Raw genomic sequence first — 21,186 nt, forward strand, 5'->3', positions numbered from 1 at the left:
ACCGGAGAGCCTGGAGGAAACCCACGCAGCCGCAGGGAGAACATGTAAACTCCAGGCAGGTAGTGTCGTGGTCGAGATTCGAACCAGCGACCCTTTTTACTGCTAGGTGAGAGTGCTAATCACTACACTCACTGCCCCAGTTATTGCGGGTTTAAAGTATTGATGTTGGTATTGATCTGGTTCCCAGGCAGGAAGCTTCTTCACCCCAGAGGATCTCCACGGTCTCCTTGGCTTGTAGTGAAATGTAACAAAATTGGAAATTAAAGCACCACTAAGAGGTTCCAACTTTATCCAAATAAAAGTCAGGGGGACAGTCCAAATAGTATCCAACACGTTTCAGTGCTCCAAAGATGTCCCCTTCATCAAGGTTTGAAAACAATATAAATAGACTAGAAATGAACTGGACCTTTGATGTTATTTCTTCCATACGGATTACAAGCACAGGCCTCATCAGCGGCTGCTTTTTTCCTCTCGTGGGATCTGACTGCTTAGCATTCCTTATGAACTTGCTGAAAGTATGGTGAAGTCACTCTTTGCAGTATGGAAGCCGGGGGTAAGGAACACATGTGTACATTTTCTTTTTTAACCCTACAGAGATAGACATTTTTTATTGCTGTACTGCAACATTTTCCCATGAGGGTGGGAGTAGCCTCAAAAAAAAAAGGCAAACCTTGCTGGTACTGCTTTAAATACTTACCTTTCCTAAATATACTGCCATTCAGTCTGCAAAAGACCATTCAGCTCATATCATGTGAACAACCAGGCATCCAGTAATATGATCTCAGACAAAGGGGCTTAGAAAACGGCTGGAGGTAGAGCCAGACACACGCATTTGGTCGTTGTGGTATGCACAGCCAGTTTGTTTTGTTTTTTGGTCCTCTCAACACTACTTGACTAGTTATATGCTCTCGTTTCTTAACAAGCATAAAATAGCTTAAACCGGAGCTCCGCTGTAAAAAAAAAAATTATATTATATAATATATATATATATATATATATATATATATATATATATATATATATATATATATATATATATATATATATATATATATATATATATAAATATAAAAAGCCAGCAGCTACAAATACTGCAGCTGCTGACTTTTAATAAATGGACACTTACCTGTCCTGGAGTCCAGCGACGTCGGCAGCAGAAGACGAGCAAACGCTCAGCTCTCTGCTGCCCCCACCGCCATTCTTGGTAAGGGAATCAGGAAGTGAAGCGTTGCGGCTTCACTTCCCAATTCCCTACTGCGCATGCGCGAGACACGCTGCGCTGCACTCACTGGTCCCCTGCTGTGTTCTGGGAGCAGTGTGTTCCCGAAAGTGGGTGCAAATACCTGCAATATCTTAGACATGTATCTGCACCCCCTCCCCCCTGAAAGGTGCCAACTGTGACATCGGGGGGGGGGGGGGGTTCCGATGAGTAGAAGTTCCACTTTAGGGCGGAGCTCCGCTTTAAAGTGGGTTGAAATATCTATGCTATAAACAAGCAGTTCTCGATGCACAGTTGGCACTTCAGATGTACTAGAATTATTTGTCTCCTCTCATGCTCCCTAAATGAGGGATAAACGAGTTGCTTTTTGCCATTATGATGTGTGTAAAGAATAGGAAGAGACGTTCGCTATAGCTACAATTGTTTTGTGTATGTGTGTTTTGGGGTACAACATTGAGCGAGCAGTGCAGCAACTGCAGGAATCCCCAGGGGTGTGTGTGCGCTGACATCTAAATAATTACAATGGTGTGAAAATGACGTCCATAGGTGTGAATAGTTTCTGAATAAAATGAAAACAGCAATGGTTATTGTTTGAAGCACCCATGTGTGTAAGATTTTTTTTACAATGCTTCACTGCGTGCAGTGCATTCTGGACTGTCTAATAAAAGAGCACAGCAGTTCTGCATCTGTTGACTTCTCCTGAAGAGGTAGACAGTCCCTAAAAGGAGAATGGGGGGCATGTCACTCTTCCAAGTCATTTAGATGACTTGAGGCCGTTTACAGCGTCTCCCCACAGGGATGTAGTCCCAAGGGAGGGGGTGAGCACGCTGACTTACCCCCAGCCAGAACGGCTCGGATGATGGTGGCAAGCTTACTGAGGAGGAACAGGAAGTGAGAAATTCAGACAAAGAAAAAAAACATTTAGAAGGGAAATCGAAGGAAAAGGTAAGTGAACCAACAATGCACTAGCTTAAAAGGAACCTATTTAGAAAATATAAAACAAACCTTTACAACCCCTTCAACAACAACTTATCCATGCCCAAAAAAAAAAAAAAAAGCAGCCTACCTGTGTAGAGGAAGAGAGGAGAGCCGCGGGGAAAATAACAGCTTTCATTTCAATAGCTGTGTGTTCCCCCGCTGCGCGCCATCATTTACAGACGCTCCCCCTTGTCCGGGCACTTTTATAGACAGATCACCCATCCAATCCCGATTGGACGGGTGATCTGTCTATCAAAGTGCCCAGACAAGGGGCACATGGCGGGGAACACACAGCTATTGAAATGAAAGACGATATGTTCCCCGCGCTCAACCAGGCGGTGGCTCCTCTCCTCTCTTCCACTACGATTGCTCCCATATCTTCCCCACCCCCAGGCAGCCCACACTCACCAGCCCTCAAAATCCATTCGCAAAATGCAAGTGGAATGTGTATGTGTAATATATATATTATATATATATATATATATATATATATATATATATATATATATATATATATATATATATATATATATAGTGTGTTTTAGCTCAGTGATAGATGCATTTCCAGTGAGTCCACATCAGTCAGTTATCAGATTTAAGGGCGTGGCAGAAGGAACACAATAAAAGTTTGGTTCCTGGGCTTACTTTGCCTTGACTTGCAGTTCCTTAATGAACTGGCCTACTCTTAGCCTTGGCTCTCCCAGCCTCCCAGACCCTCCTCTGGTCTCTTAGGCCCTTGTAGCCACCCCGACCTTCCCAGTCCTTCAGACAAGAAGTCCCCCCTCTCCAGGGATGTAGTCTCACACAGGGCAGACAGTTTACCCGACAGTGGTCTTTAAACAGTAGCAAGCTGCTCACCTTCCACCTCCAACTGCTCTTACCAGCCCCTCGTTATATGGGCTGTGTGGACCTGGGCACACACCCTGCTTGGCTGTAATAAACACCCAGGCACAGGGTTGGAGATCCCATCCCACCCAAGACTCTTAGGAATCTCCAAATTACAGAGCCCCATCCGGACATCGCAAAATATGGAGAAAGCCGCCAGAGCAGTTTTCTCCTCTCAAAACCTATGCTCTGTAGCTCGGCAAGTCAACAGACATGCAAGCTCTGTGTCCATTTTTAATCAATAGGGACAGAGCCTCGCTCTGTCACAATTTCTTTTTTTTTTTTTTAACACTTATTTTATACACCTGAATGGATCTTTTTTCTTGAAGAATTTTTGATTGAAGACTCCTGATCTGGTGGGCCATCTGACCAATTAGATTTGAATCTCTGTTAGAATAGTTTAAGCATAAAACTGCCTAACCTACTATTAAAAGCACTCCAGTCCCATAAAGCACAAAAACATTTCTAAAACTCTAATGTTTGTCATACTGGATAAAAAAACAGCAGTGCATTCTGGGAAAATTCTAACCCAAGTCTATACATATCATTACCTATTATTAATGCACTGCTTTTTTATTTCATAATAAATTCCTAACATATGTTGATATGAGTTAACTTGTCCTGTGATACTTGAGTGAAGAGGAATTTTTTTTTTTTTTTTTTTATGCAAGAACAATACAAACACTTATGTGCAACTCTTCGTTCCATCTAGAATTAGGACACCCAAATGTCAAAAATCCACTAGTAAAAACAGGCTATCACTGTGTCTTGTAGTACCTTAATTTGGCCACTGGGTGACACTGTTGTACCCACCAAGAACGTACATGCAAAACATGCTATCACTGTGTCTTGTAGTACCTTAATTTGGCCACTGGGTGACACTGTTGTACCCACAAGGACCTTGCATGCATTCAATGGGAAACAATATACTGTACTAAACACACACCTATGAACTTTTACAGACTCAGACCCATGGTGATCATTAGAAAATGATACAGTACTACAGGAATCTAGTAGCTAAAGCAGCTAGATGTGAGAAGGCAGAGACTCAACAGGCTGTCTGTATAATCTTCTATGGAATCTAAAAACATTTTTTTTTTTCAGTTATGAATTTTTTTTTTTTTATTAACAGCTTTTAATGTATTCCATATATCAAATCTTGCATATAATGCTTCCTATTTACCACCTGAAGCAAGCAAGTGGATCTCTAACACAACAACCGCAGTCTCAGACAAACATCATGATTGAGCTGATGTAGAGAGACCCCCCCCTAGAAAAGACAGGAACTGCTTTTAGAAGATAAGCATAAAAGGCGGTGCTGGGCTTTCTTTCTTTAAAATTCTAGCATGCTCTGCAAACACTGTGTCAAGTATATATCCTGTAAAATGTTTATTTGAATATAAAAGTTGCATAGTTGGTAAGCGCGACAGCGTTCCATCCATTTCAACATGAGTGTGGCCGTGTGTCATCGCTAGAGACCTTAAATAGTTTCCTCTCAATGCTAGAGTCACCATTTAAAGATTTGTATCGTACAATTGTATCCCCTCATAAGCACCTCTTAAAAAGAAGAGGAAGTTTCATGTGGATCTAGGCAGAAGATTTTTTACTTTAATACATTAAGTTAAAAAAAAAAAAAAACACGTCTGTGGTCATCTCCCCCAGTCTCCCCGAAATACTTACCTGATCCAGCGATGTGCACAAGAACAGAGGTCCTCTCCCACCTCATTGGCTCAGACAATCACAGCCAGTGAGCAGAGAGTTGTGGGAGGGGTTTGAGCTGGTTCGGAAACAAGCGCACACACACACTAGTGCCCCCATAGCAAGCAGCATACTTTGGGGCATTTGGCAAAGGGGAGGGGCCATAAGCACCAGTGGAGGACCCAAGAAGAGGAGGATCAGGGCTGCTATGTGCAAATCCATCGTAGAGAGCAGGTACATATGAGAGATTTGTTATTTAAAAAATAAAAATGGTACCTTTCTGTTCACTTTACCCACATAGCGACCACCGCACGCAGATATACGTCTGCACAATGGCACGGCAGGCAAATGAGCGTACCTGTACGTCCCTTTAAATCTGCCGTCCAGCAGCCTCGTGAGTGCGCTCACGGGTTCCGGGAATTCGATGTTCCAGGCGGCCGTGATTGCGGTCGGCAAAGGCAGAACAGGGGGATGCCTTTGTAAACAAGGCATTCCCCTGTTCTGCCTAGTGACATGTCACTGATCGAATGTTCCCTGTGATGTGTCACTGGTAGCTCCTCCCCCTAACAGTTAGAATGACTTCCTAGGACACACTTAACCCCTTCAGCACCACCTAGTGGTCAACCCCTTCACTGCCAGTGTCATTTTCACAGTAATCCGTGCATTTTTATAGCACCGATCGCTGTAAAAATGACAATGGTCCCAAAAATAGGTCAAAAGTGTCCGCCATAAAGTCGCAGTCACGACAAAAATAGCAGATCGCCGCCATTACTAGTAAAAAAATAAATAATACAAAATGCCATAAAACTATCCCCTATTTTGTAGACACTATGGGCCAGATCCACGAAGCGTTTACGCTGGCGTATCTATTGATACGCCGCGTAACTTCTAGTTTGCTCCGGCGTATCTTTGTTTTGTATCCACAAAACAACATACGCCTGAAGCTGGGCTAGATCTGACTGTCGTACGTCTTAGTATGCCGTCGGATCTAAGGTGCATATTTACGCTGGCCACTAGGTGGCATTTCCGTCGATTTCCGCGTCGAGTATGCAAATTAGCTAGATACGGTGATCCACAAACGTACGTCCGCCCCGTGCATTTTTTTACGTCAGGCTTTTTTCAGTGTATAGTTACCCCTGCTATATGAGGCGTATCCTATGTTAAGTATGGACGTCGTTCCCGCGTCGAATTTTGAAAATTTTACGTCGTTTGCAAATAGGGCAGAGGTGATCAAATACCACCAAAAGAAAGCTCTATTTGTGGGAAAAAAAGGACGCCAATTTTGTTTGGAGGCCACGTCGCACGACCGCGCAATTGTCAGTTAAAGCGACGCAGTGCCGAATAGCAAAACGTGACCTGGTCTTTGGCCAGCCAAAAAGTCCGGGGCTTAAGTGGTTAATGATTGCAATCATTATTCATGAATGGAGGTCCCCCTTATTATTGTTGCCCTTCTCTGGGACTCTCTCTAATTCCAGCACATCCCTCTTGAGGGCTGGAGACCACAACTGAACAGCATACGAAAGATGTGACCGAACCAGAATTTCGTAAAAAAATAAATAAAAAAAAAACGATAGTTTTATCTTTAGGGTAAATACCCTTTTTTATGCATGTTATTAGGGGGGCTCTGATGTGAAATGGGCAACTTCTAGTACAAAATTATTTCTCAGATTGTTTTTAATCACATTCACATTTTATTGATTCTTTATAAAAACAGTTTTTTTTTTTGGGCTTGTAATAATTTATAAAATATACATCTCCCTTGTCCCTCAGAGATTAGAGACCCCTGTTCTAGTTCTAGTTCTAGACCCCCACAGCTGGACTGCCAATAGGAAGAATCCACATAACCCAGATAGTGACATGAACACCCAAAAGAACCCTCCATTCGGCACTGCAGATATAACCGCCAAGATCTGATGCACCAAACCATGGATTCAGATATGTAATTAATCACTTTTAGATCATTTTTTTACGCAACGTAGCAAAAAGTTTGAGAGGGCACAATCTGGTGGTCGTGGTGGGATGGGAGAAAAGAGAGAGGGGTTGTTAAAATCAGGGCTGTGGAGTCGGTAAATAAATGTTCAGACTCCGACTCCTCAGTTTTATGTACTTCCGACTCCGACTCCCCGACTCCGACTCCTCTGTATTAATATGCGAATGTATTTTATACATTCCTTGGGGAAAGAAACGCAACCTACCACAGGACTACTGGCTGGGAAGCCAACAGTCTACTGTATTGCACAGTTTAAGCAAAAGACAAACACAATGAAAACAATCAAGTGGCTGGATAGTAGTAGCAGGCATAAACATCAGGAACAGGATCTTTACCAGTTCAAAAATACAAACCACATTATTTGGTTGTTTTAGAACAAAAACAAAGCTTATCTATAATGAACCAAAAACAAAATCTGTAAAACCTAGAAATGGTTTATATTAATCTTGAAATGTAGTTATAGGCTTAGCAAATGCAAATCAATTCAATGTAGAGTTCTAAGGAAGAGAATTGCCTCTGCCAGATCCTCTTTCATAGAGGCTCTTAAGTCAGACTGAGCCTAGGTTCACACTGCTGCGAATTCAAAATCGCTGTAAAATGCGCGATTTTACCGCGATTTCGGCCACAATTTAATGTAAATCGCGGCCCAAAATCGCAAAAAGTAGTACAGGAACTACTTTTTGAAATCGCAGATGCGGCGTCGCACTGATTAGGACAGTGCCATTGCCGACAATTGCCGCCGATTTGAGATGCGATTTGACATGTCAAATCGCATCTCAAATCGTTCCAAATCGTACCCAGTGTGAACCAGGGCTTTATTATTTTTAGGGCTGAAAATAATCTTTCGACACTGACTTGGGTGGGTGGCATTGCAGTAACTATTCTGGCCACATCACTAACGATCTCTGGATAAACAAGGATGGCTTCTTCAACAGTAAGTTTTGATGAGCGATCATACTTTTCTACTTCTTTTAGTGCTTTATAAAACTCCTGTTGGAATTTTTTTTTTTGGACACTTACTGGTTCTCTAACATGCGTTCCCTGTAAAAGCAGAACATAACACTATGGAAAGTATAAGTATTGCCGCTCCTAATTGTGCGTTGCGTGCCATATAGTGAAGCACATGAAAAGCATGCTTCTTCACGGTCACTTAACGTGTTCGTTTTGCGGTTACGTGAGGCACTGCATGCATTGGTCTTTATTCTTACAGTAGAGAAGTCGTTAATTATAACTTTTTGTGAATTGGGACATTTAAACTTGATTTTTTTTTTTTTTATTTCAATCTAAATTTAGTAGGAGTCGGAGTCGGAGTCGGTGCATTGTTTGCCGACTCCGACTCCAGGTACCCAAAATTTCCCCCGACTCCGACTCCTCAACTCCGACTCCACAGCCCTGGTTAAAATTGCCGTGACTTCTTCATCACTATTATACTCACTTTCCGCTCTCTGGGATGGTCACAGCCAGGCAGCGTCTTACATGCCCTACTAGTCTACCAGCAGACGGACAGACAAGCAGGTCCAGAGACAGGCTGTTATATGCAGGTTATCTATGGGCTCTAATCTACAACATCCTGTCAGTGCGGATTTCTGAGAAACCTCCATCTACTGGTCTGACATTTGCAAAAACTTACTAAAAAGAGATGAGGAGAGGGAGGGATTTGGGGTTCTAGCTCTAGGCAGGCCATACGCCTTACAATGTGACTGTACAATCTCTTTGAGACCCACCAATAACTAGTAATATACAAGTATAATCTATATTATAATTCAAGGACCAACATGATTGGGTATAAAATTTCAGTATAGCCTCTAAAACAGTGGTTCTCAACCTGGGGGTCGGGACCCCTCCGGGGGTCGAATGACTATTTGCCAGGGGTCACAAAATCCTGGGCAGTTCCTGGAGCCCACAGCTGCCCACTCTGCCTCTTCACAGCTGCCCATTCAGTTCACGGCATGGCTGGGAGAGGGACTAGAGGACAGCTGACTGGAGAGGAATGTGAAGTGGGAGGGGCTGGAGGAGACCCTATCTCCTGATTTCGGCATAGGTGTCACTGCTACGAGACACCACAGAGTTGGAGACACAGTGAGTAACACTACTGGTGATTAGGTTTGCCATTAAAAGTCCCCACTACCGTTCTCAGATCAGCAGATGACCTTGATCAAGAGCACCAAAGTTGGCTGATCAGCACTACCACTCATCCCATTTCGCCCCACCAAGAAGTAAGAGAAGGAATAAAAAGAGAGTACATGGAAGGGAGAGGAAAAGAGGGGCAGGATCAAAAGAAAAAGGGTAAGAATAAGAGAACAAGAAAGAAGGCTAGAGAGATGGATGGGGAAAAAAAACTAGGATAGAGGGAGAGAGAGAGATAAAAGGGAAAGGAAGGAGAACAAAGAGAAAGAGTGGTCCATCCTAAATGTACCATAAGGGGTTTTAATATTGTACGAGTGAAAAGGACTCGGGGAGTGCTAAATGTCCGTGAATTAGGCCCCATACACACGAGAGGATTTATCCGCGAATACGGTCCAGCGGACCGTTTCCGCGGATAAATCCTCTCGAGGATTTCAGCGGATTTCCATGCGATGGAGTGTACTCACCATCGCATTGAAATCCGCGCCGAAATCCTCTGGCGATGACGTGTCGCGCCGTCGCCGCGATTATGGCGCGGCGACGTGCGCGACGCTGTCATATAAGGAATTCCACGCATGCGTCGAATCATTACGACGCATGCGGGGGATCCCTTCGGACGGATGGATCCGGTGAGTCTATACAGACCAACGGATCCATCCGTTGGGATGGATTCCAGCAGAAATATTTGCTGACATGCTAAACAAATCTTCGATCTGCTGGAATCCATCCCAGGGGAGAAATATCCGCGGATAAAGATCCGCTGGAGTGTACACACCATAGGATCTATCCGCTGAAACCCATTCGCTGGGATTTTTCAGCGGATGGATTCTATCGTGTGTATGGGGCCTCAGGGGTGCCAATTACTTGTCTTGCCTTGGGCGCCGACAGCCCACTCTATTGAAATGTTACTGTTAGGGGTCCCCACAACTTGAGAAATTGTATCAAGGGGACACGGCACTAGAAAGGTTGAGAACCACTGCTCCAAAAGATATATATATATATATATATATATATAGTATATTATAAGTAATAGTGCCATCATCCAAGAAATTTAGAAGAAGAATAGGGGTCGGAATTGTTTGGACCCCAAACCAAAGTTCCAAGGGGCAAGTGCAATTGGACCATCTCGGTACAGGTTGAGAAATAGAATCAAGTGTGGAAACACATATATAAAAAATATGTATAAAGTTTTTATTAATACAAAATTAATAGAAGACAACACATAATCAAGTACAAATTAAAAGCATGGTGACAATCCATACATATCACCAGTATAATAGTCTCCAAGAGGGGAGGATCGCAGTGGGATTGTGGGTCATGAAAAGCATCTAAACTAGTTTTGCTTTTATCAAAATTTGTCATGTGAACTGCTTTGGTGCTGCTATTTTCTGTTTTTATCGTTGGAACGTACTGATTTCAGATGTTTTGCATTATATGGATATGTAATGTATGTTTCATTTCTGTTAGCACAATAAAACTTTTTCCGAGTTTTGCGGTCTATTGCCACTTCGTCACGAGAATATTCGTACTTTGATTGTCAAGTAATCGATAAGTATACACTTAACCAGATTAATGGTACAGTCACATACAATAACAATATATACATGGGGCGGACCCCTCCCCCCCCAACCCCCTTATAACCTAATACAGTAAAACCTTGGATTGCAAGCATAATTTGTTCCAGGAACATGCCTTTAAACCAAAGCACTTGTATAACAATCGAATTTCCCCATAAGAAATAATGGAAACTCAAATGATTCGTTCCACAACTATTTATTTATAGGTCCTTCTGTTTATAGTCCATATAAAAAGATTATAGCAATGCGATGTTTGTGTAATCATAAAATGTCCATCCACAAATGGAAGTTTCCACAAGAGGATTAGAAGCAAAATCCAGCAGGAGCTACAGAGTATAAAAGAGAAGAGAAGCACCTCTAAGTGTAGCAATATGTTGTTAAATGTTGTACCTTCATTAAATGTAACCATATTGCTACACTTAGAGGTGCCTCTCTTTTTTTTATACTCGGTTGTGACATGACGCTACTCTTATATCAAGACATCACTTGTATATTAAGTCAACATTTATTTAAAAAATGTTGCTTGTCTTGCAAAACGCTCTCAAACCAAGGTTTTACTGTATTGTCGCGCTGCGCCTCCCCCAGCCACAGCTGGCCCTAGAATCAGTGGTGTTGATGACCAGAGGTAAGGGTGATATTACTCCCTTGGTCATAGCCCTCGTGATTGGCTGCTAGGCCTCAGCATTGTCACATGGGCCTCTGCACCTGGAAGTGGCAGGCAATGTCAGTGGCAACAGAGGAGAAAGCAATGGGAGAGTGATGGCAATGGGAGTAGAAGGGGGGCAGGGAGCAGGAGCCTCACTTTGACCTGCATGGGTAAGGTGACAGAGTCTCTTTAAGCATGTACTGTATGTATGGAAGATGCTGTGTGTGCATTAACCGATCCAAACCTACCTCTGACATCCGATAGTCACAGCTCAACTTCTTCCCCTTCACACTCTCATTTAAAGTGAGGATAAAACCCATGTAATCGGCATATGCCTGTGGGGAGAAACACAGATGGTTAGATGAGATCACATGACACTCCACATTCGTTCTCCAGTGATAAAAACAGAAGACACAGCTGGGAAGAAATCCATGATGTCTGCTTTGTGGAAGATCTAAGAGCACCTGTTCCCTGTAAATACCAGAGGCGGCCACTTTGTCATCAAACCGTACACCCTGTTACAAAGTAGACACAAAGTAATGCCATCAGTTATATTTTAAAACTGATTTTTGAGTAAACTGGGGAATCCCCATTTGTCCAGAAACCCACTGTGTATCATTACAGAAATCCATCCACTGTCCAACCACCCACACACCACCCACCCACAGGGCAGGAATTAGGTCTTCCTGTGCCATCTACAGGTAAAAATCTGGTACTACAATCCAATAATACACAACGGTTCTTTGTGAGAATAGGTATATAGGTTGGTGCCCCTAAAATTAATGAGCTACAATAGCAAGAAAACAGTTCTGTATTCTAGGCAATATTGCCACCAAATGAATGGCACATTAGGTCACCTGTACCTTATAAAGCAAACCAAACTTTCACAACAGAACTGAACTATATCCTGTATGAGGGACATTTTTTTACCCACACACACCATTGGCACATTTCATAGGCGGTATTTACTGGACGGGATATGTTGTACATACTAGTACATTGTGGTATAAAGCTCCTGGGGGCCAATTTTTGTTTATTTTTATGCAGAGCTTTCATTCTGCTTTAATATTTATTACAAGTTCCCATCCACATAGCATAACAAAGTGATATTAAAGTAGATTTGTTCATAATTCAGATACTAACATAACTTATTATAAAATGTCATCCTCTGAGCTTCCTTTTGAAACTTTTCCCTGGCTGAGCTGCCACACTCCTATTATATTTGTGCCCCCATGTCACTAGAACCTATGGAGTCCCTTAAGAGTCCCCTCTATGTGGGTTCTTATTCTTGGAACTACAAATGTACATGCAGCTCCTCAAAGTGCAAAGCGCACACACAGGCAGCACAAGAGAGTGTCACAGAGCAAATGCAATGTCTGTTTTCCTCATCCAGAGAGGTTATTTAAAGTTGCTCTGTGTCCCACTTGCACTGCCTGTTTGAGTGGCGCTCTGAGCGGGTGCATTTAGGGGGAGCGCACACGTAGAGAAGACTCCTACAGGACTCCATAGGTCCAACAGCACAGGGGGCATAAATAGGAAGCTCAAAAGGAGGGGGGGAAAAAAAAAACACGACAGCAAATGCATGCAAGTGAGGTTATCAGTACTGTATATAATTTGTGAAAAAAAAGAGCTTTCTTTTAAGAATTTAATTTTCAATTAAGCCCTGATAAAGGAGGAACTTTTGGTCCTTGAAAGGCGTTGGCTGGCTGTTGATTTTCTATGGAATCAATAAAAGGCTCTGGACTCCTAATACATTGTTTAACACTCTTGTTGGCGCCATCATAGTCAGCAGAGCCAGACTGAATGTGCTCGGTGTGTAAACAGCAGCCCCTCTGCTGCAGTCCAGTTCACACCTCAGCAGGGAGCAGCTCATCGCAGGTATCCAGTGCATCCCCATTCACTGTCTCAGGTCAGATTTCAGCCCAAATTTTAACCGGAATTTGGACCTGAAATGGAGCAGAAGACACACATGACTCTTGTGCAATTCGCACCGGAGCCACGCCGGAGATGTGTAAAGCGGCTCCATTGAGAGCTGGTCACAATCTCCTGACATGCGAATTGAATGCCGCTGGGAAACCCTCATCCAATTTGCATCAGCATGAACCCAGCCTCAGTCAGAGTTAGATCCTTTACTTAGCAAAGCTCAAGTTTCCTACCTACACAGAGTCAGACTCTGCTGCAAGATAACTTGGTTGACCCAAAGCAGCATGGCTTTCCAGAGTAACATATCATGTCAGACTAATCCGATTTAATTCTTTGAGTATATTATCAATGTTTTGGGACCAGGGTGGTGCTGTGGACGTAGCATATCTTAATTTCAGCAAGGTATTTGATCCAATACAAAAGTTGTACAAGCTAGGACTTAACCCTTGGGCAGTTCAGTGGATATGCAGTTGGCTAAAGGATAGAAACCAGAGTGTGTAGTTGTAAATGGGGTTCAGAACAGAGAGCAGTAACTAGCAGTGGTGGCTGGTGCTAAACTTTTTTTTTTTTGGGGGGGGGGGGGGCAGCAAACAAACCCCCTGCCTGGTCCACACACACTCCTCCCCCACCATGGCTTCCCCAGCTTCTCCTGGCCTGGAGGAAAAGCTGAAAACCAGTAGCGAATTTTGATTCGCTAGTGTCAAAAGTGGATGGGTTCGGAGCCTCAGAAAACGTATAGAAAGCCACGAGTCCGGCGCCCCGCAAGCAAACTAGGGGGGCAGTGCCCCTGGGCCCCTTATGGACCGGAAGCTGCTAGTCACTAGTGGTATACCAGAAGGCTCTGTACTGGGTCCCGTTCTATTTAATCTTCATGTAAGTGATATAATTAAAAGGTTTGTTGGGTAACGTATGTCTTTTTGCTGATGACACAAAGGTGTGAAATAGTAGTGATATCCCTGGGAGGTGTCTGTAATATGGAACATGATTTGGCATTGCGGGAAGATTGGTAAAAGCAGTGGAGACTGCAGTTATGTAAAATATTGTACCTAGGGAAAAATAATCTTCTGAGAGAGTACAACATTGGGGATACGGTGTTAGTTAGCACTACAGAACAAAACAATTTGGGACGTACTTATTTCAGACAATTGCAAAATAAGCAAACAGTGTGGCCAGGCTGTGGGGAAAGCAAATGGAGAATAGAATTCTAGGATGCGTCACCAGCAGGAGGAAGGATTTTCTGATTCCTCTATATACAGGTGATACTCGAAAAATTTGAATATCGTGCAAAAGTTCATTTATTTCACTAATGCAACTTAAAAGGTGAAACTAATATATGAGATGGACTCATTACATGCAAAGCAAGATAGTTCAAGCCGTGATTTGTCATAATTGTGATGATTATGGCTTACAGCTCATGAAAACCCCAAATCCACAATCTCAGAAAATTAGGATATTACATGCAATCAATAAAACAAGGACATAGAACAATATCGGACCTCTGAAAAGTAGAAGCATGCATATGTACTCAGGACTTGGTTTGGGCCCCTTTTGCACCAATTACAGCCTCAATGCGGCATGCCATGGAATGGCATGGAAGCTATCAGCCTGTGGCACTGCTGAGGTGTTATGGAAGACCAGGATACTTCAATAGCGGCCTTCAGCTCTTCTGCATTGTTTAGTCTCATGTCTCTCATCTTTCTCTTGGCAATGCCCCATGGATTCTCTATGGGGTTCAGGTCAGGCGAGTTTGCTGGCCAATCAAGCACAGTAATCCCACGGTCATTGAACCAGGTTTTGGTGCTTTTGGCATTGTGGGCAGGTGCCAAGTCCTGCTGGAAAATGCCAGCATCCCCATAGAGCTCATCTGCGAAAGGTATGAAGTGCTCCAACGTCTACTGGTAGACGGCTGTGGTGGCGCCATGCCGCCACATACCATGATACACCCTAAATACTTATAAATATGCAACATGGTGCAAAAGATGGAGCTAGCCTATAACCTACCAGCATGTCTTCAAAGTGTGGGATAAAACCAGAGTACCCAGAGAAAACCCACATAGGCACAGGGAGAACAGAATCCATGCAGAGAGTGTCCTTACCAAGATTAAGATCAAGAACCCTACGTGCTATAAGGCAGAAATATCAACCACTAAGGCCCCTTTCACACTGGGGTAGGAGCATCGTCGGCGGTAAAAGCACCATTTTTAGCGACGCTGTACCGCCAATTTCACTGCGCTATTCGGCCGCTAGCAGGGCAGTTTTACCCCCCGCTAACAGCCGAGAAAGGGTTAAACCCACCCACAATGCACCTCTGCAGAGTCCCATTGATTTCAATGGGCAGGAGCGGTATATACACCGCTCCAAAGATGCGGCTAGCAGGACTTTTTTTACCGTCCTGCTAGCGCACTGCTCCAGTGTAAAAGCCCTCGGCTTTCACACTGGAGAGACAGCAGCGGCTGTTTAGGGTCGGTTTGCAGGTGCTATTTTTAGCGCAATAGCGCCTGCAAACCGCTCCAGTGTGAAAGGGGTCTAAGCCACTGTTCGATTTTATGGCATGATGTTGAAACGATGCAGAAATAAAAGACACATGTAAACAGTAATTCATCGCCTAACCATTTCTGAATGTTGTGTTTCCAATAGTGTCATCATTTCGTAGTACTTTGTAGCTTCAAGTGCCAACGACACGCTCATAAGTGGCTGCGTGAAAAACTAAACCAGCAGTACAAAAGCTGGAAATAGTTCTTCCTGCGTCTACAAAAAAACAAAAATGTATTTTCAAAGTGCCAAACATCTCAGAATCTACTAATCTGCTTCATGCAAATGAGACATTTCAGTCATATAAAAAAGCATTACAAGGCCATACGCAGCGCACAGTCAAAGCAAAGGACTCTTATGTGGCAACGCAAAGCAGGCATCTCAAGGAGTTCGGGGCCAATCGATGTGTCGGGAATTAATTCAAGGATATGCTTTTTATCTTCAACCATCTAGCTGGCTCTTGTAGCGCTTGAAGAGAACAACGCATAATTGTGAACAGAGGGATTAGGGTACATCCTGCAGTTTGCAAAAACACCATTAGGAGGGAGTCTAGAAAATCTCAGGAACCGAGCAACACTGTTCTTATTAAAGAGGAAGTAAACCCTCTCGTTAAAAAAAAAAAATACACCCTGCAAGGCAAAGGCATAATAAGCTAGTATGCATAGCATACTAGCTCATTATGAATTACTTACCTGAGATTGAAGCCACCGCAGCAGCCCTAGTTCGCCTCCTCCGACACCGCAATCTCTCCCGGAGTGACTTCCGGGTATCTCAGCTGTGACTGGCCGGAGCCGCGATGACGTCACTCCTGCGCATAGCGCGGGTGCCGCCACTAACAACATGATCGCCGTTAGAAACAACCCGCTCAGTGCGCCTGCGGCCGATGTCTACGGTGCCGCTTTTTCTAGCAATATCTCCTAAACCTTTTAGGTTTGGGAGATGTTTGTTGCACCTACAGGTAAGCCTTAATCTAGGCTAACCTGTAGGTTTAAGTGGTTGTAATGGGTTTACAGACACTTTTACCTACAGGCAAGCCTAGATTAAGGCTTACCTGTAGGTGCTGGAAATATCTTCTAAACCTCCACGGTTTAGGAGATATTTAAAATAGAGCCATGCGCCGTAGACAACGATGCACTTTAGAAACGATGATTGTGCCGTTTCTAAAAAGGTGGTCATGCCGTGACTGGCAGCTCCCGCTGTACAGTTACAAGCATACCATGCTCTTCATCGGGCTTTGTGCAAAATTCTGCAAAAAACATCATACATTTATACCAACACCACGGGGTGTTGGTGTATGCAGCCATGTCCCCCCCCCATATGCAGCCATGTCCCTCTAACCATGTCCCTCACATATGCAGCCATGTCCCTCTAGCCATGTCCCTCACATATGCAGCAATGTCCCTCTAGCCATGTCCCTCACATATGCAGCAATGTCCCTCTAGCCATGTCCTTCACATATGCAGCCATGTCCCTCACATTTGCAGCAATGTCCCTCTAGCCATGTCCCTCACATATGCAGCAATGTCCCTCTAGCCATGTCCCTCGATGCGGCAGGGGGGGGGAAAGGGGGGGAGTATTCTATTTAGGTATCGGGGGTATTTGCGCGAGTACGAGTACTCCCGCAAATACTCGGTATCGGTCCCGATACCGATACTGGTATCGGTATCTGGACAACCCTATAAAAAAGGATGTAGTTTTCTTCCCATGCTAGGTGATGAGCAGTAGAAGTGATTCAGTTCTAAATGTTTGCATTAGTCCTGTATGGATTAGAGTCGATCTAGCCTATGGAGGGTCAATCAAATCTAATGTAGAGTGGTGATGGGATTATGGGATACACCCCGTGGTGTTGGTATAAAGGTATGATGCTTTTTGCAGAATGTTGCACAAAGCCCGATAAAGAGCATGGTATGCGCAAAATTGTACAGTAGCATTGCATTTGTTTTGAACACTTGAAGAAAAAACAGTAAATTGATTGCATTGGAGAATGTGTCCCGCCTTTTTTATTGAATATTGGTGGATTATTGGGAGCCCACCCTGACACTGCTCCAAAAAATAGAGGATAAGAAGAGGTAACCCACCCTATTTTTGGAGATACAGGTAGAGATTTTTTATAGAATATATATATATATATATATATATATATATATATATATATATATATATATATATATGTGTTTTACACACACACACACACACACACACACACACACACATATATATATATATGAATCCGCCATTGAAGACAAACCGTAAAAGAGGCTGTCTGTCAATCTATATGGAGTTGCTGCGCTCTGTTGTTGGGCCCAAATCACTGAATCTCAATACTAGTGATGGAGGCGACATCTCGCAGTCTCAGCGACAGAGGTAGCGTTTCCATAGGGACAATACCTTCAGCCTCTTGGCAAACCTACAATTGCTAGCAGAGTTGCCCGTCTGACATCAGCTTTATTTCCTAGCTGTGCCTTGTTTATCTAATTTACAGTCTACAGGTGTGTACATCACTGTGCTTGATTGGCCAGCAAACTCGCCTTGCCTAAACCCCACATAGAGGATCTGTGGAGTATTGTCAAGAGAAAGATGAGACACCAGACCCAACAATGCAGATGAGCTGAGAGCCGCCATTAAGGCAACCTGGAGACCGCTATCAATAACACCTCAGCAGTGCCACAGGCTGATCGCCTCCATGCCACGCTGCATTGATGCTGTAATTCATGCAAAAGGAGTCCCAACTGAGTATTGAGTGCATACTATACTGTACATGGACATACTTTTCAGTAAGCCATCATTTCTGTATTCAAAAATCCTTTTATTGACCTTATGTAATATTCAAATTTTCAGAGTTACAGTACTGAATTTTGAGTTTTTACATGTAAGCCATAAATTATCGAAATTTAAATAAAAAAAATGCTTGAAATATACAGTGAGAGGAAAAAAGTATTTGATCCTCTGCTGATTTTGTACGTTTGCCGACCGACAAAGAATAGATCAGTCTATAATTTTATTGGTAGGTTTATTTTAACAGTGAGAGAAAGAGACAGAACAACAAAAATATCCAGAAAATTGCATTTAAAAAAAAGTTATTACTCCATTGCTCTATAGTTTTTGAGAGTCTCCAGAGTTAGGACCGCAGTATACAGAGGCTTGGCGGGGCACTGCAGCTTACACATATATTTGCAAATGTCTGTAACTAAAACTTCTGTTTTAAAGCGGAGGTTCACCCGTATATATGACTTTTTCCCTTAGATTCCTGCTCGTTTTGTCTAGGGGAATCGGCTAGATGTTTTAAAATATGAGCCATACTTACCGTTTACAAGATGCATCTTCTCCGTCGCTTCCGGGTATGGGCTGCGGGACTGGGCGTTCCTTCTTGATTGACAGTCTTCCGAGAGGCTTCCGACGGTCGCATCCATCGCGTCACGATTTTCCGAAAGAAGCCGAACGTCGGTGCGCAGGCACAGTATAGAGCCACACCGACGTTCGGCTTCTTTCGGCTACGAGTGACGCGATGGATGCGACCGTCGGAAGCCTCTCGGAAGACTGTCAATCAAGAAGGAACGCCCGCTCCCGAAGACCCATACCCGGAAGCGACGGAGGAGATGCATCTCGAAAACGGGTAAGTACAGATCATATTTTAAAACAAATAGCCGATTCCCCTAGACAAAACGAGCAGGAATCTAAGGGGGAAAAGAGAAAAAAAAACGAATTGGGTGAACTCCCGCTTTAACCACTTAAGGACCGCCTCCTGCAAATATACGGCGACCCGGTCCAAAGCTCCGCGGCCGCGGGACCCGATCGCCGCTGGAGCCCCGCGATTGGTCCCCGGAGCTGAAGAACGGGGAGAGCTGTGTGTAAACAGAGTTCTTCAATGTGGCGCCGTCATTGATCGTGTGTTCCCTGTTCCCATTGATCGTCCAGCCCCGCCCCCCTACAGTTAGAAACACAGATGAGGTCACACTTAAAGCGGAGTTCCGGCCACAATTTTAAAAATATAAACTTTTTAAATATGAAAACCCCTGTAATACACAAACTTAATGTATTCTACTACAGTTAGTCTGTAAACTAAGGTCCGTTTTGTTAGGTTTTTACAGCATTTAGACACTTTATAAAACAGAAATTGACTGGGGCCATCTTAAGTGTGGGCATCATGAAGCCAGACTGTATGACTTCCTGGATTTCAGCCTCGCACATGCTCAGTGCTGTACAAGCAGTGTAATGGTTTCAGATCAGTTTTCAATAGCAATGGGAGTGCCAGAGGAAGTTACCGCCCCTTATCTATGCAAACCTCTCCTCCCCTCCCCTTCTCCTTCCAGGAACCAGTAAATATAAGAAATCATTTGTTCCTGTGCATATATATCTACATAACAAGATGATATATATCTCTTGTTATATATGTGGTGTGTATACATATACCAGACATGTGCACTGTCAATAAATTCATTTTGTTTAGTTCCGTTTCGCATTAGCCGTTATTTCGTATTTTGTGCCCGAAACTCAATTCGGATTCGTACGCTCATAATGGGCACAGCAGGAGTACAGCCACAGGAAGTCAGCACAGAACAGGGATGGTGGGAACCCTTCATGAGGAGTTCCCACCATCCCTGTGCTGAGTTCCTGGGTCTGTACACCCGCTGTGCCCATTATGAGGGGTTCCCACCATCCCTCTGCTGAGTTCCCGGGTCTGTACACCTGCTGTGCCCCATTATGAGGAGTTCCCACCATCCCTGTGCTGAGTTCCCGGGTCTGTACACCAGCTGTGCCCCATTATGAGGGGTTCCCACCATCCCTGTGCTGAGTTCCCGGGTCTGTACCCCCCGCTGTGCCCCATTATGAGGAGTTCCCACCATCCCTGAATGAATGAATGAATGAAAAATTTATATAGCGCGACACATGCGAACTGAATCGCCTCTGAATCCCTGTGCTGAGTTCCCGGGTCTGTACACCTGCTGTGCCCCATTATAAAGGGGTTCCCACCATCCATGTGCAGAGTTCCCAGGTCTGTACCCCCCGCTGTGCCCCATTATGAGGAGTTCCCACCATCCCTGTGCTGAGTTCCCGGGTCTGTACACCTGCTGTGCCCCATTATGAGGAGTTCCCACCATCCCTGTGCTGAGTTCCCGGGTCTGTACACCAGCTGTGCCCCATTATGAGGGGTTCCCACCATCCCTGTGCTGAGTTCCCGGGTCTGTACACCCGCTGTGCCCATTATGAGCGGTTCCCACCATCCCTGTGCTGAGTTCCCGGGTCTGTACACCCGCTGTGCCCATTATGAGCGGTTCCCACCATCCCTGTGCTGAGTTCCCGGGTCTGTACACCCGCTGTGCCCCATTATGAGGGGTTACCACCATCCCTGTGCTGAGTTCCCGGGTCTGTACCCCCCGCTGTGCCCCATTATGAGGGGTTACCACCATCCCTGTGCTGAGTTCCCGGGTCTGTACCCCCCGCTGTGCCCCATTATGAGGGGTTCTCACCATCCCTGTGCTGAGTTCCCGGGTCTGTACACCCGCTGTGCCCCATTATGAGGGGTTCTCACCATCCCTGTGCCGAGTTCCCAGGTCTGTACACCCGCTGTGCCCCATTATGAGGAGTTCCCACCATCCCTGTGCCGAGTTCCTCC

The 21,186-nt window shown here is 44.3% G+C and overlaps 1 protein-coding gene across 1 annotated transcript in view; it reads right to left on the reverse strand.

Moving 5' to 3' along the window:
- The window catches only part of PTPA (protein phosphatase 2 phosphatase activator), a 169,575-nt gene that overhangs the window by 106,300 nt on the left and 42,089 nt on the right, over nt 1-21,186 (reverse strand). Inside the window, exon 3 of the mRNA XM_040324686.1 lies at nt 11,366-11,452. Within this exon, the coding sequence (XP_040180620.1) occupies nt 11,366-11,452 (87 nt within the window). The remainder of the gene's footprint in view (nt 1-11,365; nt 11,453-21,186) is intronic.

This window comes from Rana temporaria, chromosome 9 (genome assembly GCF_905171775.1).
Source record: "Rana temporaria chromosome 9, aRanTem1.1, whole genome shotgun sequence".
NCBI lineage: Eukaryota > Metazoa > Chordata > Amphibia > Anura > Ranidae > Rana > Rana temporaria.